The sequence below is a fragment of the Hesperophylax consimilis genome, chromosome 28 (assembly GCF_061612785.1).
Source record: "Hesperophylax consimilis isolate HC1 chromosome 28, BYU_Hcon_1.0, whole genome shotgun sequence".
Classification (NCBI taxonomy): domain Eukaryota; kingdom Metazoa; phylum Arthropoda; class Insecta; order Trichoptera; family Limnephilidae; genus Hesperophylax; species Hesperophylax consimilis.
Genome location: NC_142863.1, coordinates 6,667,391 through 6,691,303, shown reverse-complemented (window position 1 = coordinate 6,691,303; position 23,913 = coordinate 6,667,391). Strand labels below are relative to the sequence as shown.

At 39.3% G+C, this 23,913-nt stretch overlaps 1 protein-coding gene across 2 annotated transcripts in view; it reads right to left on the bottom strand.

The window, feature by feature from the left end:
- MED25 (Mediator complex subunit 25) overlaps positions 1–21,138 on the bottom strand; it is a 64,443-nt gene extending 43,305 nt beyond the window's left edge. For both annotated transcript variants that reach the window (XM_089648777.1, XM_089648778.1), the window contains exons 1-12: positions 20,985–21,138; positions 14,562–14,702; positions 13,743–13,904; positions 12,919–13,162; positions 9,553–9,698; positions 8,087–8,282; positions 5,265–5,604; positions 4,379–4,488; positions 3,266–3,455; positions 2,675–2,935; positions 2,187–2,415; positions 607–769 (exon numbers count right to left, since the gene is read on the bottom strand). In XM_089648777.1, coding sequence (XP_089504903.1) covers positions 607–769; positions 2,187–2,415; positions 2,675–2,935; positions 3,266–3,455; positions 4,379–4,488; positions 5,265–5,604; positions 8,087–8,282; positions 9,553–9,698; positions 12,919–13,162; positions 13,743–13,904; positions 14,562–14,680 — 2,160 coding nt within the window. In that variant the 5' untranslated portion in view covers positions 14,681–14,702; positions 20,985–21,138. The remainder of the gene's footprint in view (positions 1–606; positions 770–2,186; positions 2,416–2,674; positions 2,936–3,265; positions 3,456–4,378; positions 4,489–5,264; positions 5,605–8,086; positions 8,283–9,552; positions 9,699–12,918; positions 13,163–13,742; positions 13,905–14,561; positions 14,703–20,984) is intronic.
- Positions 21,139–23,913: the final 2,775 nt, after the last annotated feature.

The following is a 23,913-nucleotide window of genomic DNA, read 5'->3' as shown; positions in this document are numbered from 1 at the left end:
AGCTGCTTTAAGACAAACAAGAATGTTCCACCAGAGACTCAATTCTTTTGCTAATTTGATAGACAAACACTTTGTCGAGAATTTTAGGCTTAACAAAGCCTAAGTAAGTCAGCTGGTAGTCATTGTCTCTCCGTTCATAACGAGGTGAATAAAAGAATGAAGCGGTGAAGTTTCTGACATTTCAAATTATCACCATAGAAACGTTAAAAACAACAGAAAATATTCACAGGGCAGCCAATATAATCAACGACAAAGTTCGTTAAGACCATATGTAATTTTTCATTTCTAGATGGCGCATAATGAATAACTCTTGACCGCTATTGGAGAATTGAACCTCAGATTAATATATTCATTCCCTCAGAGCTAAGGAGGGATCCACAATAGGCAATAAACTGTCGAAACGTTGCTCGCCAAGGAGAAGCAGAAGAAGTTCCACCGATGTGTTGGACAGATCAAATAAAACAACAGGCTTCGGGAACGTCAGTGTCCTTGGCTCTACGAGCAGCGCAGGATCGTGAAGTGTTAGGAGCCTGATTCATCAGGGCATTGGAGTGAGGGATGAGGCAACAGCTAAAGAAGATGTAAGGACTGGCTGGCTATACTCACGTATCCTCCAACCATGACCTTGGTGAGGCTCTCCAGGGCTTCGTTCTGCTGCGGGTGGAACAGCACCGACTTTGAGTCCTTCAGGTAATGGCCGCCGATGTTGCCTATCAGCGGCTTGGGCATCAGCTGCATTATCAGCTTGGAGGGCCACGAGTCTGCTTTGCTGTCAACATACCAGGGATATTGTTAGAGGAATTTACCATTTAGAAATACTGGCTATATACTGAAAACCATTATCATCAAAACCAGCAAATTCGACCGATAGTAAAATATCGGTCGAATCGGAAATTAGTTTTCCTAGAGGCCTGTCATCTTTGGGGATGCTGCGTGAAGGGTCCCTTTAAGCAAAGAAAGGAGAGGAAGGTTTGGGAAAGAAAAAGATATGAGGGGTGGGGAGCTAAGTCACCAGACATACTGAATTGGGGTGACCAATGGCAGACGTATTGGTTCCCGGGGCGGTGGAACCCATGCCCACCTCCCAATTGTATAACTAGCTGAAGTTCCTGACGTTGCACGGGCTCTCCTTTCAAAATCATGTTTAGAAAGTAATTTTCTTGTTATTTTGAACGTCAGTGTGCAAAACTTCATGGAGAAGTATCAACATTCTGCTTTAAGTGTAGGAAAAGGAGATAAGGGTGGTTCTTCGAAATCTCATGTAGACAGTGACATTCCTCTTATTTTAAAGGTCAAGTGTGCAAAATTGCATCAATCTCGGAATAAAACTGCAGATTCATATAAAAATCAAATCCACGCTGCCCGCCACAGACACTCTTCTGCTCTGACTTTTAACAGGTTAAATTGATAAATAATGAACCATCACGCCATTTACTGCAGGGGTAGGCAGAGAGGACGGACCGCCAAACAACTCGGTCTTGGCACACACTCCTTGCCTCATTCACATTCATACATCGTCTCATACATACTCTGACTCTTGAAATGGCGTGACTCAAGTTTCCGGTTAACTTGATGTCTTCCTCGGGTGTCCCTGACTTCTGCTACAATTCACATTCGCTTCATATATTCTCCTTACACTCCATTCTTCGTTCATTCACTCTGCATGCCCAAACCATCTAAGTGTCTCTTTCTAATTACGCTTACTTCAGCCTTACATTATTTGCAGATCTCCACATTTACACATGGTTTAACCATACATACGCCTCAGGGATCTTATTTCTACAGCACTCAGTCTACTTTCATCCTTCCTCTGCCACTTCCATGCCTTACCGCCGGCACATCAGGGTGGGTACCAGCACTAGCTGCTAGCTTCGCATCTTTGGACATTTTTTTGTTAGCGCCAACCCTTGTTCACTTCTCCATTAATGGAGTTGCTGCATTTACCCTTCTTTCAATATCTCATTTTAGCCTTTCCATCTCTCATAAAAATACTTCCCAAATACTCAAACTCATCCACTTGCTCCAAGTATTCCTCATTCACAACTATATTGCACACTGTTTTCGTACTACCTCTTTCAAACACCATGACTTAAGACTTAATAGGCAATCATTTATTCTGCTAGTTTTACCAGCAACTACATATCTTCCACATGACCTTAGCTATCTTTGTGTGACCGGATACTCACAGTTCGGGCTCCCCGTCTCTGCAGCTGGCGGACACCTGGCAGGGCACATGTCTGGTCGTCTTGCTCTGGTCTGAGGGGCTCTTGCCCTTCTCTATCCACTCCAGCACGCCCTGCCAGATGAAGGCCCGGGGGGCGTTGCCTCCGCCAGCCCCTACAGCGCCCCCAACGGCTCCTGCCACTGCTCCCACACCCGCCACAGGCCCCGAGCTTGGACCCTGCTGCGTGATACCTGCAACCAGAGAAATACCTACTTATTCGAGTACTAGGCGTCTAAAACAGGCAGTCAATAAATGTCTATTAGGTCATAGCATAAAGTATGACAAGAAATGCTATAATATAAAAAAAAAAAATAACATACGCATTTCTTGACTTTTGCGGTCATAAGTTTTACAAATCTTTCACGTTTCTGTCTTTTACGAGATGTGTCTCTTTCAAGACCCTGCTTTATTGGTTCCTTTCCTTAAAATGTAAAATAATAAAAGTGTAACCTTGTTGTTGCTGGCCTGGTTGCTGTCCAGGTTGCTGCTGTTGCTGTCCTGGTCCTCCTTGCTGTTGCTGTTGACCTGGCCCTCCTTGTTGCTGTTGTTGTTGTTGCTGCTGCTGTTGTTGTTGCTGTTGCTGCTGCTGTTGTTGCTGCTGCTGTTGTTGCTGTTGCTGCTGCTGTTGTTGCTGCTGCTGCTGTTGTTGTTGTTGAGCTCCGAGTAGTTGCTGCATTCTAAGCTGCTGGGCATGCTGTTGAGGTGCCATACCTGAGAAAATAATACATTTATTCATTTACAAAAAGATTGTTTGATTATCCAGATTAAGTCATAAATTTTTGTTTTTAGTCAATATCTGTTTTTACATTCTCCGTTGTCCTCATTTACCTTTTGCTCTTATTTTGTGGAGTCACTTTTTCTCTTTGTTTCACCTGTTGTCCCAAAATTTCCATCCAACAATATTTTGATGATATCTGACCAATTCCCATGCAATGGACGGAAGTTGCTGACGTAGCTCTGAACACTTGGAGGCTCTTCGTGGATGGTATATGTCTCCGACTCGAATAGGACAAGGGGAAGAGTTAAAGGAAATGGTCTTACCGTCCATCCGCTGCTGCTGGTGCATGAGGTGCTGCATGGGCGGCTGCGGGGGCGAGGACAGCTGCGAGAGCAGAGCGCTGGTCTGTCCAGGCCCCGTGGGGCCCCCTTGTCCTGGCCCGGGGAAGCCCGTGGCTCCCCGCCCCGCTCCGGGAGCCCCAATCCATCGAGGGGGACCACCTCTGACTCCTGCCTGTCACAGATCAATATAAAAATAATTTACTTGACAAGTATAATGGCAAAAAAATTGAAAAAATCGATATATTATTAGTGCATAAATTACGAAAACAATAATGGACACAACAAATTAGAAAATAGGGGTCCAATGGGTAATCCTTGCAGTATTACTGAGGTTGATGTCATTTTGTATCACTGGCATACAGAGCTCCGGGCCAAAAAGGCACCTTTCTCTTTCATCGTGAGTTTAAATTGGTTGTTGGAAAATTATTTTTGGTTTTTTTTTTTTGTGAAAATTTTTTTGCAATTGGGGGGTAATTTACGTAAGATTTGTTTAGGTTTTTTAAATTAGAGTTTTGGCATTTGCGTCGTACTGGGCAAGACAATTAATGGATAGGTTAGTATGGGTTGGAATGCCCATAAAAGGATTCCGCGAGACTTATGATGTGGTCTTTGAGGAGGGGGACTTCGGAGTCACGGTGGAGCTGGGAGACCCTCATCCACTTGGGGAGGTTAATGTAGAAAAGTTACACACATCAAATATTCAAGTTTAGTCCATGTCTATGATCTGCAGATCCATGAAAGAGAATTTGTCTCATAATGAAAGCAAAAAAAAGGCAGACACATTAGAGATGAACATCAACAGGACAGAAAAAAGATTCAAAAAGAAAACACTAATAATGCATACAACATATTCACTGTTTAAAAATAAATAACAAAAGTGGTCCCAGATGAGAGCCTTGTGGCATCACAAATAATATTTTACTTGAAGTGCACTGAGATAATGATTTTTAACCTTGGTGAGTGTCATGTTCTTAAGAATTACTCCTGTCATAAAACCATTCATTATTTAAAATTAATAACAAAAGGGGTCCTAGTTGAGTGCCTTTTAGTATTCCTCATATTCTCAGTAAAGGTACAGGAAGGAGTGAGACCTACCTGATGCTGCGGAGTGGGATGGTAGCCTGGGGGGGGTCCCTGGGAGAATTGTTGGGGACCGGGGGCCATGTGGCCACCCATACCGCCGCGTCCCATCACCATGCCCATGCCTGGAATGGGAACACATAAGTAATAGCGGAGACAAACCTTACGCAATAAATTTTCCAGAGTTATGACAATGTTGAAAAAAAACCTCCTACCATCAGTACTTGACCAGTATAAGCGGAAGATATTGCTTATGCAATAATGTAAGACTTAGAAAGCAGAGGAATTGAACCTAGATGCTGCAGTGGGAACCAGATGCATTAGTCCACTCAACTACTAACCGATGAACAAAGGATTTGGACGTCATCACTATCATTGAATAACATCATCATCACGGGTCCTTATACCCCATCGTCGGATTTGACACAACCATGTCTTGGTAAATACTCTGTACTTCATTCATATTCATACATTGTCTCATACAGGTGGGAGCAAAAGTAATCACCCGATGTTCTTTTGCTGTAATTTTTTTTTTTTATGATAAACTTTGGTACCGCTTGTGAAATTTGTTCAATTGTTTGTAAACCGATTCATGTCTTGTCGATTTGTATTTTGCGTTTGTTTACTTCACAAATGTCAAAACCGAATTGACATTTGGCGCAATTTGCAAAAGTTATAGCGATTTCCAATAGGGTGAGTACTTTTGCCCTACCCTGTACATCTTCTGTTATTCTGACTTTTGACATGGCCCAACTCAAGAATTTGATTTACTTAATCGTGTAGAAAATACACGGGATAGTCTGAAATCTTAACAAATAACTTCCAATTTTTAAAACAAAACTTAAAAATAATTTATAGGTAGCTACATTACCGAAATTAGTATTTTTGATAATTTGTTTACTTTGGGGTGACTGTCCCGGTCGGAACTGCATCCCCGGTCCCTGTCCAATCGGCATCATTCCCCCCGGTCCCATCTGTCCGGGCCCCATCTGTCCCGGCCCCATCTGTCCGGGGCCCATCTGTCCTGGCCCCATCTGCCCCGGTCCCATCTGCCCCGGCCCGCCCATCTGACCGCCGGGCCCCATCTGGCCGGGCCCCATCTGCCCGCCGGCACCCACGCCACCCATTTGACTCAGTTGACCCTGGTTAACGGCCATCTGGTTGGGCACCATCTGGCCCTGTTGGTTTGTTTGGTTGATCATCTGGTTAGAGTTGACACCCATTTGGTTCGGGTTTGTCATCTGTAAGAAATAAAATCAAAAGTAATTAGAAAATGGGTTCTCCAGGTTTGAGCCTTTACACTAGCGAACTAAGGACAAGGTACACACAAGGCGTCATGAACACACTCCAAGCACAGATGTTCACAGAGGGAAGGGTGCATGGGTTCGCTGCTTTCATGCGCCACAGGAGATCGGACAACGCTCTTGTACACGCTGTCGCCCAGTGGTAAGGCTCGCCCTTACACCATAGATGGAGAATTTCACCACCGTAGTACATGTGCTAAATATGTATGCAATTTTATTTTATTTTTTATTTAATATCATGTAATTTATTTAGAGGTATGCTTTTATATGGCAGACAGAGTATTGCACTCGCTGCTCTGTTCAACTGAAAAAACAAACATTATTATTAATAAATTTGAAGTAATTCGTCATTCCGAGAAGATATCTCCACTAGATATGTATTGAAATGCATGAATTATAATCTGCAGGCAGCTTTTTGAAGGGCTTCACCCAATTTAGTAAAATTCTCTGATAGTAGAGTTTTACCTCTTTGTATGTACAACAGCAATTATAGATTGCGTCCAAAATTTTACTTATCACATAGGTACCTATTCATTTTTCTATCCAACTAAAAACCATTTGTGAATGGTTTGAGATCTCTCAAATTTCATTTTAGTTCATTGGCACGGTCAAATTTTCGAATTTTTTTAAAAGCTAAAATGAACCTTTTCAAAAAAAGCCAGTTTCAATGGAAAAATTATATCGGGCGATCCAGTGGCAGCAAAGTTACCGGGACAAAAAACCGTGACAGGAATATCGTCGTACATAGAGTTGGGTTCATAAGTTACATTGTTTTCTTTTCAATTTTTATTTTTGACTGTGGAAAACGTTATGTTTGGTTAGATTTTTATCGTTGCTTTGAAATTTTGCTGAAAAATGATCGGAAAATTGTTAGAGAATTTCCAAGTTTGGTAGAAATAAAATTGACATTTCTCATCATGCTGTTTAAAACCTTCAACAGTTATTTTTGAAAATAACAGAGGGCGCCACTTTCGTCTACAAAAATCAAAACTGTACAGGCATTCAGATACTACTACTATCAGATAATTCAAAAGAATATTCCTCGGTGAAGACGTTAAATAAAATTCAATTTGACGGTCACAAATTAAAAACTTAACCCCCTAGAGCGAATTTCTTTCAGGCTGTATGATACATATATACCATATATACCATAGACGCTCCCGAAAAATTGGAAATAATTCTGTGTAACGTAAGTGTAAGAGAGAAATTAGTGTACAATGAATTTTCCCACGGGAATGAAATGTTTTTCCGGGATGAAAAGCAACCTATGTCACTTTCCAGCCCTCCAACTATCCCTACGCAAAACATCATGTCGAATGGTCGCTCCGTTGCGTTGTGAAAGAAGGACAAACAAACAAACAAACACACTTTTGCATTTATAATATTAGTTAGGATAATATCTGCCTTTGTCTAATTAAATATTTTTTAGTTTTCGCGCACATCGGCGGTAATTACATTTTATGCTATGAAATCACCAGCAAGCGACTTAAACCTTGTATATGTTGCCTTTCAAAATTTCAAAATTTTTAATTGCATTTGTCGAGTTGTAATACTAAAATCTGAAAGAGTCTTTCGTCTGCTTTCAAAAACAGTATTTTATTTTTAAATACGATAATTGCGAAAATATTTCGGCTTTGCACTAAAATTCAAATATAATGGGATATTTATGAATGTTTCTGAAAACTAAAAACTGCTTTGAAAAGGTTATAAAATAATCTTTCGAATTTATAAATGAATAAATAAATTTTTTATATATTAAAATTTTTAATGGGAACATAATTTTTATTTAAATGGCTCACCTTACATTTTTTGGAACTAAAATTACTGATAGTGAAAAAATATATTTAAAAAAACACACACATTTTATTAGACAAATGTATTACAATCGACACCTGACTTTTTTGTCATTATTTAATATAATTAATAAATTTAGTTTAATAATTTTCTTCAAATTACTTTCGGAACCTTTGGTTTCATAAAGGTGCACATTTTAATTATTCTGTGGTTAACTTAATATTTGAATATAAAGCATGGTGTTTTTTCTTTCTAACACCTTTAAGATCATATGTCTCACCACGAGAGTAAGGGAGATACAACGATTTCTATGAGACCATGTGAGTTGTTTCCAAATGCGAACAAATTAGCCTGATGGGTTAAGAGAAATACATTGCCAAATATAGAGGCTCAATGAGTTAAATAATTATTATGTTATGCATTTAAGTCTTCCTTATCTTGATTTTATCTATATGCGTACTCATAAATTAAAGAAGAACATAAGAAATGCCTCTTGGACGTGTTTCGATATCAAATTATTCGTCCAATCGGGCCAATATATATCCAATACAAAACTGTGTTTTTGAAATTCTAATGGGATGAAGCGCTGGACTTTTGGGCTAAATTTATTTCCATTCAAACATACCTGTTGCTGCTGCTGTTGTTGTTGTTGTTGTTGTTGCTGCTGTTGTTGCTGCTGTTGTTGCTGCTGTTGTTGTTGTTGCTGTTGTTGTTGTGAGGAGATGGACTCTGACATCTGAGTGGTTTGAGGCGAAGGCAAGTTGACCCCCGTGGGGGCCCCTTGCATGGAAGCCACTGGACTGAGAGGTCTCTCCTTCAAACTGTGTGCGACAATAATTTCATTTCATATTTCCCATCGACTACCATTCACCCTGTTATAAAGTTACTCCAAGAAAATTATTTTGTAAGGTTTCCTAACACAGTACTAAAGAGATAACCCAATACGAGCGTGTAGTTGACGTGTCCGCGCGTCCGAAAAACAATATTTTTTCATACTTCTGGTGAAATTGATCAAATATCAAATTGGACCATTTCCAGGCCTAGGAGTCGATATACTTAATTACGAAGGTCTTATATGTTTGGAAGAGAGTTAGCTAAGAGCTTCACAGAAGTACTCATAGGGGGCAGTGCAAAGAGCTTGCTTGGAAGTCCGCAAGATGGCAGCTAGTAGTCAGTAATCGCTAGGGCCAGTTAGGCTGCTTCCAGACAAACTTGGTGTTTGCAGATCTCATTCAGCCAGCTCCTAGTTAGGTCGACCATCAAAGTCACTCTTGAATAAATCCCTGATTTAATATAAAGAACTTATTCTCTAAAATCTCCTTCCACAACGAGTTGGAGAACTGTTTGTGGGGACACAACACTTATACAAGCATTATTATCCACTCGAGCAATTTTTGGCATATTATGGCCAGTTTTCAAAAACGTTTTGAGCAATCGCTTGTCATAATGAACCAAATTTATATAATATAAAAATATATTCATATACTGAAGAATGATAATAATGAAATAATATGGTAAATGTATATATCAACCAATCATTCTAGTGGTTATAATATGTGTTGCGTTTGATAGATTCCCCTGTCTTAACAAACATATCGCAAATTTTAGAGCACAAGCGTTAGGTGGGGATTCGACAGTCGTCTTGCGTAGTCGATAATTCACAAAATGTGCGCCCAGCATTTTTACACAATTGACATTTGTCACATGAGAACGGGATGTTTCTACGACTTGTTCTTGAGTTCAACAGCTTGGCTGTGGAAGGATTTGCTGGCCTCTATGTTTCCTCCCTCCTACAACAAGTACACTCTTATATCTCCTGAAAAAGACCCTCCACAAATCCTTGGATACTAAAAAGTCTTACAATGATCTATTTTTAAATCATTAGGACAATAATGTCAATGTTTAGTGTGTGAGAACCTCAAAGCGACCCAAAGTAAAAATGGATAGACTATGTGGAAAAGGATTGGAGCAGGACAGGAAGGACTGAGGACTGCCTGGAGGCGAATGGTGAGGGACCGCACCCTGTTGAGACGTATCGTATCACACCCTCCGATATTCATAGTGATAATTATGAGGATAATATTGATTTACCTGAATCCTTTCAATAGCACCAGATGTCTCGGGTCCTTGGCGTAGTTTTTGGTCTGCGACGCTGTCAGATCGCCTCCCGCTTTCTCAAACAGCCGAAAGAGCGCCGGAATCTTCCGCGGCGACAGAATTGACAAACTGATTCCACGCTGAAACATGTATTTCGGAATCAAATATAAATAATACAATGGCAAACAGAGAACAAAACTGATAGAAATTCAAATGTAACAATGTCATCAAAAGGCCAATTAGTGCTATTCTGATTTTTTACATTTGAAAGGTCTTCATTAAAGGACGAGTCTGGGTCCGCTTAGCATTTAAAAAAAATTTTATTGTCCTAAAAGTACAACCGTGATGTTGTTATTTTTTTTTATTTTTTTTTTACAGTATTACCGCACAAGAGTCCCAACTGCTCCCGTCTGGAGCCAGTGAGACTATGGCATCCCCAATTGGGGTATGTTGGGAGGGGAGGGAGATGGGGAAGAGGAAGGTGGGGAAGTACCTGGCTATGCTTGTCAGCTGATCATAATACGATAGGAAGCTGAAGCGCACCTCCAATCGGCATTCAACGGGGCATTTGAATGCATTAACCTACAACCCCAATGTAATAAATGTTTGTCTGTTCAAAATCTTAAATCTTTGAAAGTTCTTCACCTATGCTTTGAAATTTTAACACAATGTTGCATTCGAATTTGCACCTATCTTTATACGTATATTATACAGGGTGTCCGGGATTAAAGTGCAGTAACTTCGGGAGGTTACATGATGGTAGAAGTAAAAAAGATACATAACTTTTTGGAAATTTGAACTTTTAGATGTATTTTTAGCTACAAACGAAAAATTGCGCCGGCGTGTGCGTACTGCATTATTATTGCTTATGGAACATTTGAAATGGATCGTCCGATCCTAGAACCCGCTACCCCCCCTTCCCGCGCTTTACAGCTGGTAACAGAACAGCTGTGATTTGTTTACTTTAAAGAAATATGATAAACAAATACCTCACATGTACTCACTATACATGTGGGTTACATAACTCGATAATGGGTTATAGGGCCTGAAGGCCGAGTTTACTTTACGTTTACATACTTGCATGCAAGCTGAAGGTGGACATTTTGAAAATCTGTTAAATTAGCAAAAAAGCGATGATATTAGTTAAGTGTTTAATAAGTTATTAATATTTTTTATATCGAAAGGTTATATAAGGAATAAATTCGTATTATTATTTTAGTGCAGTTCTCTTTGTTCTTTGAATTTTGTTTAAAACATCATAAAACAGACGATTTTGAAGCGCATCGTTATAACTTCGAACTCTCGGTTTACGCGTCACTGGCAAATAATAAACAACGTCACCAGTCTCGCGCTCGACAAGCATACAGCATATTTATCGGGTAAGTGTGTACCTCCACTAAGCAGGTGTGTCTTTTTGTATGGAAAAAAAAAGTTGGAATTTCGGAAAAAGTTATTTATCTTTTTTGATCCTACCATCATGTAGAATCACCTCCCAAAGTTACTGCACTTTGACCCCGGACACCCTGTATAGATGTCACCTGTGACAGGTAAAAATGCTTTTTTTAAAAACAGCTCCATCTGTTGGACGTAAAAGCAAAACGCGCTATTGTTTCTCCATCTGCACAGACCGACTGATCCACAGCAACGCGCGGCAGGGTAAGGGCTAGTAAAAAAATTACATGGAGATGGGTTAGGATAATCGATAAGTCCACTAAAGATAACAGTTTGCGACCCAGTCCATTGTAGGACTTTCTGCGTGGGGTCTGAACGTTAGTTTCCAACCTGACTGGCAGCTGTTCACTCATCGTTCACATGTTCGTTTACTGCGGTGAGTAAATTATAATTTTTTTTTTTTTTTTTTTTTTTTCATGTTCTCCATGAAACGGTTATACACCAATATATCATGGAGAAGATTACAAATTAAAAGGTTTACACAGGCAGTTTTACTATTTTGTCACATGCGTTATAAGATAGTTACTGAATTGTCTGTAGGTGACATTGAAAATGTCGATGGCTAATGCAGAATCGTTAAGCAGTTGAGTCGCTCTGTGTATTGGCGGGTTCTGATAGGCAGAAGTCCTCGCTTTCGGAGCATGTAAGAGTGCATGGGATCTCCCTCGAGTATAATTGTTAGGCACATAAAAGTTAACCTCTTTCAACATAGGCGGATTATGTATTGTACCAGAGATTAACTTAAAAAAGTGTTTGCCTAAAAATATTTTTCTGCGGGCTTCTAATGTATTGAAATCGAGCATTCCTGTTAAGAACAAGGATGGATACAGGAATGGATAGTATGTATATTCCCTCATATACAGGTAACGCATAAACCTTTTTTGTACTTTTTCTATTTCTAAGATATGGTTTTGTTCAGAAGGGGCCCAAATAATGGAGCTGTATTCCAGGATGCTGCGGACAAGTGCTTCATATGTTCTTCGTATTGCAATTCCATTAGTAAATGATCTCGCATTACGAAGAACAAATCCAAGCATTTTGTTAGCGCGGGAGACAATGTCATATATGTGGGATTTGAAAGAGAGATTTGCTTCGAAGATCACCCCAAGGTCACGAATATACTGTTACTGTTACACGAAAATACGTAAATACTGTTACAAAATATTCGATTTTGAAAACAAGCTGAACTTTTTCCACCCGATTTGGTATTACGCAGCGAGGAATTCCCGCACCACAGTAAAAAAAAACTACTTATTCATAAATATATATATCATTTTCAAAAGCTAAAATAGTTATAATAATAATATTTGGATGATTTGTGAAGTGGACACCAACGCTAGTGACATCGACTGTAAAATGCCGGTTTCATCTCGGTGGTACCTTGGGGGAGGATTTGCAATGAAACAGATCATCGCGAATGTCGTCAGACAACTAACTGATTGGGCCAGTTGTTTGCATATTTATTGAAACAGTTTCTAGATGTGTTAACGGGCAGCAATTATTCTATCACTAAACAGATGCATGAGAGAGAGCATTAAGGAACCGAGAAAAATAACAGAATTTTAATTACTATGGTTAAATCCCTTTTGACACATGATTCATGTCCCGTGATAAGCCTCAAAGGATTCAGCATCGTAAAATATGTGATATCAGATAAATAAATATTCATTTCCATAATTATTTAGGTACATCCATCTGCTGTCCGGTACAATTTGTATAGCGCCATTTTTGTGTGAAATCAAGATAGTACAATGCGACATGCCTGTAGAATGTCGGATTCACTTATTGACAAAATCTAGATCACCTCCCTGCTCTGCGCACTTGGCTTGTTCCCCTCACTCTTATGGGCAACTCTGTATCTTAGTTACTCTGCGAGGTTAAGTAAAGTGGGATTAGGTTGTGTATTACCTCGTGCAGCATGACAGCCAGCTGGTCTGCCGTGTTGCCAGCATATGCGTGGCACTCCTGCGCAGGCATGGCGTAGGGTGGCGAGGAGGCTACCAGCAGCGCGTGGCGGTGTGGCGCGCGCGGGGCGTGCTGGGGAGAGCCGCCCCCCTCCCCTTCGCCGCCCCCGAGCTCATCGAAGCAGGACAGGGCGGCCGCTAGGCCCTCTGCGATGGATGCATGTGATTCTCCACGACCTCCAATCAGTCTGCCATGAAGACAGGATAATGTACATAAATTAGTTGCAAAACAAAATAAATTAAGAAGAGAAAACAAAGCGGTAAAAATTAATTAAATTCAGTCAAATTGACAATAATGTTTAGTCAAAGAGACTATAGTGGATTAGAGTCAGGCAAAGTGAAATTCAATTAAAAACAGACCAAAGTGGCAATAATGGGATCAGAGACAGTCAAAGTGACAATAGTGGGATCAGAGCCAGTCAAAGTGACAATAGTGGGATCAGAGCCAGTCAAAGTGACAATAGTGGGATCAGAGCCAGTCAAAGTGGCAATAATGGGATCAGAGACAGTCAAAGTGACAATAGTGGGATCAGAGCCAGTCAAAGTGACAATAATGGGATCAGAGCCAATCACAGTGACAATAATGGGATCAGAGCCAGTCAAAGTGACAATAATGGGATCAGAGCCAATCAAAGTGACAATAATGGGATCAGAGCCAATCAAAATGACAAAATCAATTGATTAAGAAGAGGCCAAAGTGGCACCAATAAAATACAAATCATCAAAAGTGGCATCGATCAACAAACTTAAAAGATGAATGATTCTCACTCTAGTCTGTCCAGGGCCGCCAGCAGGCGCTGCGGGGCTGCAAAGGGCCCCAGTGAGGAGACGGGGGGCGCCGGGGGGCAATCTGCAGCCCTGTAGATCACTGCCCCGAAGGCCGCCCCCCCTTCCGCACAATCACCCTCACCGCTGCCCTGCTTGAAGTATCTGGAAGAATAATTCATTGCATACATCATGCCAAGAGTCAGAATAGCAGGATAGTATGTATGAATGTGTATAATGCAAGGAGTGTGTATCAAGACAGAGTTGTGTGGCGTCTGTCCTCCTAGCTAAGCCCTCCGTTAGTGTACAAGTAACATTTCCGCTTATAGTTATGTTATTATTATAATTAGTGACTAAAGCCAAATGGGTGGAAAACAACCTTTCATGTTAGCAATTGCGTGATAATCTTTTCGACGACCCGCGCCGTAAAGAAAATTTCGCTAAAGTATGGTAGCAGTTTGCAGAGCAGTTAATTGTGGGACTTTTCAACACTCATTTTTCACGTAATCATTTACTGAAGATGAGTAAATTATAAAAAGGTCTACTTCCCCGCTTCGCGCAATTTCATTTGTACCCCGTCTATGGTTTCTTTGATCTGTCTACGGCTTTCACCCAATTCCATCAAACAGCATTGTCGTTAAATTTTATTGTTTTACAGTCCTTTTACAAGTTTATCTGAAGCTGTATAATTTGTACGCAGTTTCGGATGTAACACAAGGAATGTTTGTCTTTGTTTGATTTGAACCCGCAACCTCTGGATCCGTAACCGAGAATTATAACTGTTCAACCAAGGAGGTCTTCTGAATAATGAATAAAACTTACTCTAATGTTGGAATGATGTAGTTTGTCTTCAGGTCATTGAGGTAAGCCCCGTTAATGGCCGTTCCCTCAATGACAAATATAACTTCCGACTGGATAGCTTCCGGCATTGAGACAACCATCTTGCTTTTGGGCAAGTCCTACCTGAAAATATAATAATACAATTTATTTAACAAATGTATACTTCCAGTAGTAACATTCGGAGCCGGGTAAAGAAAACCAGACCAGCAAATTGGCCCCCTTCAACAGACTTGTATTAGTGTATTTGTGCTGGTAAAAGCCTGAAGAGCGCTGTATTAGGTGTTATCAGCGCCTTGGCTCCTCGGCAATTTGGCGAACAGAGTGGACAATTCCAAATGCGCCTGCAGTGTCGGCCCTGAGCAAGTGTATACTGCCAGTATTAATATAATCAAGGTAAGTCTATAGGTCAGTTGTTACACTGAACTTGAACAATTCATCAATTAAAGAACAGTGAAAGTTCTGTAAATTGTACCGTCTCACCAGATAATGTGTTGGACTCAAGTTCCGACTTTAGGGAATTTAAATTAGGCTGAGGAATATTCCTGGCTGCACATCAATAGGCACGACTAACAGATGACTGATGTTCGGAAAGAAAATGAATCGTACAAAGATTCCTGCATTTACCTTATTATCTTTTATAACTAGAAGTACCTTGATAAATTCTTCAATAGTTGCAAAATTTTCGCCAGTACCTGTGCCAGATTGGGTAATTTGAGTTGTATCAGAAAGTACTCTAAAATCTTCTGTCTTTAACCTCAGGCTAATTTTTTGAGTTTTGGGAATAAACAGATATTATTCGCTGAGTCAATTTGTTTGCTTTTCGGAACAGCTCAAATGGTCTAATAAAAATCAATGTATCTCCTTACTGTCATGGTGAGAAATATGATTTTAAATGGTGTTAGTAAGAGAAAACAAAACTATAAGTTACCGACAAAAGAATTTAAATGTAATGTCAAAGGTGAGAAAAAATTATGAAAAAAAAATTATATTTTTATATGAAACAACAAAAAAGTGAGTTGTCAGTCTACATTTGCATTCAAAATTAAATAAATCAAATATTTCATTGTTTTTTAAAGTTAAACTTTGTAACATGTGGGTTATTATTCAATTGACACACGACAACACACCCCTACTGAAGCAATCACTAGATGGAGTTTGTCGAAGGTGTCCGAAGTTAAGTTACATATATCGTGGTCACGAGAACTCCGGATCATTAAAAAATATTCTTAATAAAGGCGAGCCGAGCCGAGAGTGCACCCCCCGCTGCCAGCGCCTTCAGGAGCAAGCTCAAGAAGATGGTTCATTCCTAAAATCAGAAGGAAGAAGAAAGGACGTGACTCTGGGAGGACTTGAAACAATATACTATTCACTGATGAATGTTTGGGGATCAGGTGGTGAGAGGCACGAAAGAAAAGGCGTGTCGTGAAGTTCACTGTGTTTTATTGATGAGTCAGTTGCCGTGATGAAGAGATGACGCTGGACTGATGTATACACCGGATGCTGGCTGTGATAGCAGGTCAAGCGCGGGTCAGTGAGTCGACGCCGGGCGCTGGTGACCGGGACTCGATGACTGTCGGCACTGCAGGCAGGCACTGGCGATCTGGGGAATCAATACTCCAGTGCTGACGGGAAGGCCGAAGGTGTGGCGGACCTTGTAGGCGGTTGAGCGGGAGCTGCGTATACCAGTGAGGATGCTGCGTGTCCTCGTGGTGGTCATGGTGCGTGGATGAAGCGCTGGTCAGAGACGCTGGAACCAGGGCGCTGTAATCCGTGTAGCGCTGGCTAGGGACGGCGATCTGGGCCAAAGCGCTAAGATGATGTCCCGATAGAGTCCATGATTGTACGGGCGAAGCCGGGTGCGTTGTCCTTCGCGCAAAGGTGCGCGGATTATCACTCGTGAAATTTGTCCACGGACGGCAGATTGTTGACTGACTGCCTGACTCGCTGCGTCGGGCTTATTTATACTGTTCAGCCGGTGGCAACAGTAGGTAGATGAATGGCAACTAAATCGAAGCCACTCGCTCGGTCTGGGCCTTTCGCGAAGTTTCGGCGGTGCGGCAATTATGCATAGGCGGTAGACTCGAACCTTCTGGCGAGTTGTCGTAGTGTGCCAGACCGACTGCGACGTAGGTAGGTTCGCATTGTTTTGATTTCGGCTGCAAGTACGTACCTGCAAGTACGTACCTAAGTAGCGTCGAGCTGTCTATTATTAATGAGACATTCTGGATGTTCTATTGACGCTACAAATGTTAACACTAATCTTTTTTTATAATCGCTTCTGTTTGAGGAACGAGGACTTCGCCATACCGCACTACCGTCATTGGGATGATGCGGCATGTTTCCGGAAATGACGCAGCGAGTTATGGATGATTTAGGAATAGACCTTTGAGACACACACAGGAGAAAGCAAGGATTGGGACATCGAGCATCAAGTCTACAATTGCTGCACTCCAGGCGCGGTCCGTCCATACATGCTGTGGATGCACCGCATCCCTTTCATTTTGGAGTAAAAAGATTTGGACTTCTAGCCAAAAAACAGCAATTTAAATATTTTAATATTTCTACAGCGACCTTAATGTGATTTTTTTTACAAAAACGGCGCTGTAAAAAATCATACAAATATCAAATCGTGGATATTATCATCCCGTTACTGTATACGCACAACGAACGACACGATACAAACAACGCGGCAAGTCTAAATACACATGCATTCTCAAATACTGTGAAACGCGTAAAACACACGTATACATGCAATAATAGAGTGGTGTGGAAGCGATCTGTAAACCGTATCCAAGAATGCTAGAGCATACATTCTTTCCGCGCATGCGCTCTGAGACCCGCAAGCCAATATCTTCGTCAATTTTATACGATATTAATGACAGCATCCAACGTACAAAAACCGTCTTTAATGTTCATAATATGTATAATGCACAGAATCGTATACTCTATTACTAATCCATTGGATTGTATGCGCGCGCTGCTTTGACAGTTTGCTTTGAGCTTGAATACTGAAGTCGAATTTTTATTGAATATTATTAACCTGCGATTTACTTTTTAATCATAATTTAAATAAAAAAAAACAAATACTCAAAATAAGATGGAGACTTCGCCAACGTGTTCTAAATGGTAATAGTAAATTGTGTGGTGGTATTCAGAGATGTGCTTTATTTCAAATAAATCCATTTCAAATAGAAATGCAAAATGCAAAATGGGTATTTTCCATTTTGCATTTTAAATGCTTTTCTAAAAACCATTTTGCATTTTAAATGCTTTTCTCAATGCATTTTCCATTTTAAATGCTTTTTTGCAACATTCTTCCTACTTTCTCCACTCATCTTTTTTTCATAAGCCCCAAACATCAGTCAGTCCTCAACCTCGCTATAAGAGATAATTTACATTTGTTAAGTTGCTCCCTGGTAGGAGCCCTGGCAATTGAGTGATACCATTACAAAAAATACTGATTCAAATACTGAACATGGCCATGACGCTGTAATATTAAATGTTAGATAACAGTTTCTATGTTTTTACGTTGGCAACATTAGTCCCGCGCAAATTTTTTGTGGTTTCATAATCCGTAGTCGTGGTGTTTTTGGATTTACCATCATGTAATATGTCTACATTGATGTCCATTATTAAATGACAAAATTGTTTAAAAATTCTATAATTATTTTAATTGTTTGACCTGAGAAACCATTTTGCATTTTCAATGCATTTTGAAAATAGGTATTTTGCATTTTGCATTTTCAAATGGAAAAGTTTTGACCCATTTCCATTTTGCATTTCAAATGGTTTTGGGTACCCATTTTGCACATCTCTGGTAGTATTATTGAATCATTAATGCACAAAGTTTTGTGTCTCGGCCATTTGCGGAAAAAAAACTTATTCTGGATACTGGAAATATTGAGTTATGGAGATAATTTTAGACGGTAAATTGTATCTCGGTCGGTGGCCGAGTTGACATCGCGCTTGGGTCCCACCCAGGCGTAGCGTGTTCAATTCCTCGGCTGGCTAAGTCCTCCATCACAACACAAGCAACATTTTCGGCTTTCTGTGGTGGTAGTAGGAGATTTTCAAATATTGTCAGGTTATTCGTAACCCGGGAATGTTTGTCTTTCTTTTTAAAAAAAAAAAAAAAAAACTTGTTTGTGGGCTAGCGTCTAGATGTGCATATTTGATATCAAGTACGTAGTAAGTAAGAGTATAAACATTGGATGTCCAGCATCCCTTCTACAACAAGTCACCGACTGCCACTGCTGCATTCCTGTCATAATTCGCGTATGTTACCATAAAATTCAGTCGAAATGATTTGCACTCTCTCTCTCTCTTATTTGACGTAGTTTTAAGTTTCATCAGCTATACTAATGTATTTTAAGATGATTAAATTCACAAGTATTATTTTTTTAAGAACAAGTGAGAAATTTTTTATTATTCTTGAATAATAAAAAAATATTGTCCAATTGTCCAATAATTCTTTCCAAGAAAGAGATCTCAAACTTAACACATTGTTTGCGGGAGACGCTTAAAAGCGTCTTTTGCGTACTGTTGGTAGAGAGCGGGAGACGCTTAAAAGCGTTTTTCGTATTTGTACACTATTGGTAAAGCGCGGGAGACGCCAAAATGCGTTGTACACTTAGAGTAACAATATATTACGAGTAACGTATGATGTTGCTTACTCTGTGAAGTAAAAATTATGCATCAGCTCTCGTGAGACGTGTACTAGGTTCCTGGCAATTCGTGGAATTAGGGTCGGGTGGCCTGCCGACTGCGGTCATAAAACATGCACTTGAAATAAAATAACTGTAAGATAAATGTTACGGTTTTTTTTTAATCTTTACATTTCTTCAGTGTTAAAGCGATATTGTTTCGTTTAAGACGTTCTTTATTTTCTTTTCTGCCTACATTCCGCTTTAAAAATTTCTTACAAAGTATTTGTGTGCTGTGCTCGAAAAGTTATTTGTTAAATATTTGTTAGTTATTTTTTACATAATAAAGGGATATTTTTTCATAAAAAATACCCTATAAAATGGACTACGGTAATGATAATCGATTACAATAAATATATGAAAGGCGTTGACCAAGCAGACCAATATCTTTCGTATTATTCTATTTTACGAAAAACCACTAAATGGACAAAAAGGCTAGCGATGTATATAATAAATTGTGCATTATTAAACTCATTTGTTGTGTACAACTCCGTAAAAGAAAGGAAAATAAAATATAAACATTTTTTTAAGGAAATCGCAGAACATTGGGTGGCTGATCAGATTTCGTCAGATAATAGTCAAGACCCGGAACCAACACCATCAACATCTGGTATCCGAAAAAAATCTTCAAAATCTGATCCTCCAGGAAGACTATCGATGGATATGAGAAAACATATAATGGAAAAGATTGAAGGCCCTGGTAAAAATAAGAATCTACGAAGGCGATGTCGTGTGTGCGCGGTACACAAAATACGTAGCGAAACCCGGTACATGTGTAAATTCTGTGATGTACCTTTACATAAAGGGAATTGTATCCAACGATTTCATACTTTCAAACAATATTAGTGTTTTGTGGTGTGTATTTTACAAAATATATATACTACCTTGAATGTGCATAAAATGACTAAATCGACAATACGACAAAAGTGCAGTTTTTTCAAAATTTTTTAATTTAAACTTAAATATCGTAATTGTTTATCCAAAAATATAACAATTTGTGACCAGATCATAATGAAAGATTTCAAATAAGGTAAAATACTGAAAATTTTATTTAAATTTGATCAATAGTTCAGAAGTTATAGCTATTTTACATGAAACGTAATTTTGCGCGCGAACATGATAAAAAATGCCCGCTTTACGGCGTAGATTGATTAAAAAACCCCCACAAACATTGTGTTAACATCTACTAAACTATAACACGCTACATTTTAGCACACAACGTAGTATGTAACACCTTTGTATGCCACTATTATATTATATAGCACAAAGGATAACAAATTATCATAATTATTAATTATTTCTCTGAAATACCTCTACAAATTGATAAAATCTTCAGAGAAAATATGGGCTAGTGCACCTGAAGGCTGTGGGTTCGATTCCCGTTGGCGACATTTATTTTGTCTCAGAAGATTTTTTTCAATTTATTAAAATTATGTTTATTTCTAATAATAAAATTTGAAAGCGTATTTACAGCTATTAGTTTTCGGATACATTCAGAAATATTCCAGTAATTTTGATTTTATTGCAAAGCTGAATACAAACAAATTCTCCGACCATCTGACAGCGTCTGTTTTATGATATCTTCGGTTCCTATTTTTTTTATTTTATCAACAAAATATTCCGATTTGGGGCAATGTGACATTTCAAATCGTAGTCACTGGCGTTAACGTTTGTGTAGTACAAAAGGTGAATAATTACGTACCTTTGAATATGTATCATTCGCAAATTAAGATATTCTCTAAATCATTTAACCAACTACGGTATCACTGTCGATAAGATTTTATAAACATTTTTATTCAAATGGAAATGTCAAACAATGTCAGACAAGAAATGAAAAAACGCCGCTTGACGCGGATTTCGTGCAATGTTGACGTTAGTGATGGTTGATTTTCTTGTGCCAGTGATTTTGGAGGATCTTCTGAAGAAACGGCTATTTTTGGAACCGGTTCCTTTCGAAACGTTTTGAATCCTTTGCCTTTGCGAAACTTTTCAACTACCCCTGGATATAAAAAAAAATCGATGAAGACAGTACTCCAGAGATTCTCTAGCCTTTCTCCGATTAAATAAAAAAAAATCAAATCCGAACATTCCGTTTAATCTTCCCGCCTCTGGGAACCAGTATCAAAAGTAACGGGATAAGGAGCCAGTTCCATATCGTTCTCGGGTAGGAGCAAAACCAGGTGGACAGTGACGGTAGGGAAGATAGATGTGAGTCGTACCTTGGAACAACTAGTGCAATATGAATAAATACCCGTTCCCTAGTATTTCGCACTTGTACTTACTTTTACAAGTAATGGTATGCCAAAAGGAATAGTTGTTTTAATAATAATAATTATATAATTAATAAGTAATAGTTCTCGGTGCTGGATTCCCTACAATATATTTTCATATCCATGGGGTGGGAGGGGGGGGGGGGGGGGGTTGTTAGAGAAGTTCTTCAAATCCAAATCCATGGGAGGTTGTTTTCTGTCCCCGATGATTCCCCGCAAATATTTTGCGTAAAATTGAAAATTGGTTCCCCACAATAATTCTTCAAATTCGTGGGGGGGTGGGGTTGTTACAGAACTTCTAAGAATAGTAATTGCCAACAAAAAAATTTCCAATCTATGGGGGGGGGGTGGAGAATTTATATAAATAATAATTCCCCACGAAAATTTCTAAATGCACGAATCCAATTTTTTAACAATCTAGTTTTTTATTTATTTAGTTAGGTACACATTTGAATTCTAACTGTACCCCATTCACACAGAGCGATTTTAGTTGATCAAGTCGGAGTTGAATGACATTTAAAAGCTAATCGACAAGTGTGAATAGCCTTTCAACAACGTTGATCAAGTTTTCAGTTGAACGACGAAAGTTGAAAGCCCGTCTACTTTTGTTGTCAAGTATGAGTCCCGCCGAATCGAAACGTGTGAACATATGTTTCAAGGTTGACCGGATAAATCGTCAAAATGATAATTAATCACGTCTTTAAAAACTTATATAAAGTCATGGAAAGTGATGAAACAAAACATCTCCTATAAATACAATATTTTCTCTGGGTCTTATATTAGACAGAATGGAAGATATTTCATTGAGAAATTGAACTTTGTTGGAGTTGCTGGGGCGGTATATTGCTATGATGTTTAAAATATTCTTGTTTGGAAGTGTCATAGAGCCAAGCACACATTCAAAATGATTTGTTTCTATTGACTTCGGTTGAAATGTGAGTTCATCTCGAAGGTACAACAATATACCTCCACCCGATTTTTTTACTTCGGCAATAATTGTAACATTTAAATCCAGGAATATTATACAGACAGACTAGCTCTGGGGGCTGACTCTGTATCTCTCACAAGCGTCCGTTCCGCGGGTTTACGACTGACAAACCCGTTTTCACTGATTTTGGTACTCTTTAGCAAGTCGTAAACCCGAATTTAATCGACAACTCAAAGTGACAGCTCAACGTTTCGCTTTAGACCGACGTCTGCCGCCGCTCCTTGTATTTTGACAGTTCTTGTTAACTTTGGTACTCTCTACCTCCGAAAGCTAGAAACATTATAGCTCCAAAGGCTTGATTGTCGGGTTTATCAAAATAGGTCGAACTACCTCTGGTTTGGGACCGTTTAGAGCTTTATATCGCCCAACGACATATTTTTCGAAGTTAATAAAATCGAATTTACTAGTTTTAAAAGGCAAGTAATTTGTTTTATTTCGAATTAAACAATACCTCAACCGAATTGATAAATATATACCTAACCGATGCACTTTTAGGCACAGATTATGGAAATTACACTTCGTTTCAACAATTACTACAAGAAAAAACTATTTACATAAACAAATTAGATTATTAGGTTCTTAATTTGGGTTATTTAAGTAATTTGTGCGTAATTTAGATTGGAAGGAAACTTTCGCAAACGTCCAACGCTGCAAAGGGATAGTTTTATAAGGAAAATTTTGATGTTGACTAAAATAAGAACCGGAGTGCCCTTGGAACTTAAGGTGAATACAACATTCAAATATGATTTAAGATTTTCACGGCCAAAAGTATTTTTGTTATTTGTTTTTGGGGTATTATGCCGTGTTGCGCTAACTCCTTCTTTAGCCAACGTTTCGGACAGCATTGCAGTGTCCATCATCAGGGCAGATGTGTTATTTGAGGTTGTGTTAAAATGTGAGCTTAAGTATGAGGTTGTGATACCGTGTTGCCAGCTCCAACCCTCTGAGCTAACATTAATGTATCATTTTTTTTATTTTTTTTATTTTTTATTATTTAAAATGGTTTTTCTTCGTTTAGCTCTGGTGTATCCGTCAATTACCGGATACCAAGAACTATTGAGCTTAGCTCCATCGTCTCTATTAATGTTTACGGGATTTTTATGAATTTCAATGGCTTCCGTAATCAGCCGTGCTCTATAAGTTTTGGGTCTCCCCAGGATTTCAGGAACAAATCCAAAGTAATGCCCGGTGTCAATCAAATGCTCGGCAATTGCCGATTTGTCAGGATGGCCAAGTTTACAAGCTCTGAAGTGTTCTGAAATCCTTTTGGAGATAGTCCGCTCTGTCTGGCCTATATAGACTTTGTCACATCCGGAACAGCTGAGTTTATACACCCCATCTGTTTCCAGAGGAAACTTAGTCTTTGCAGACCT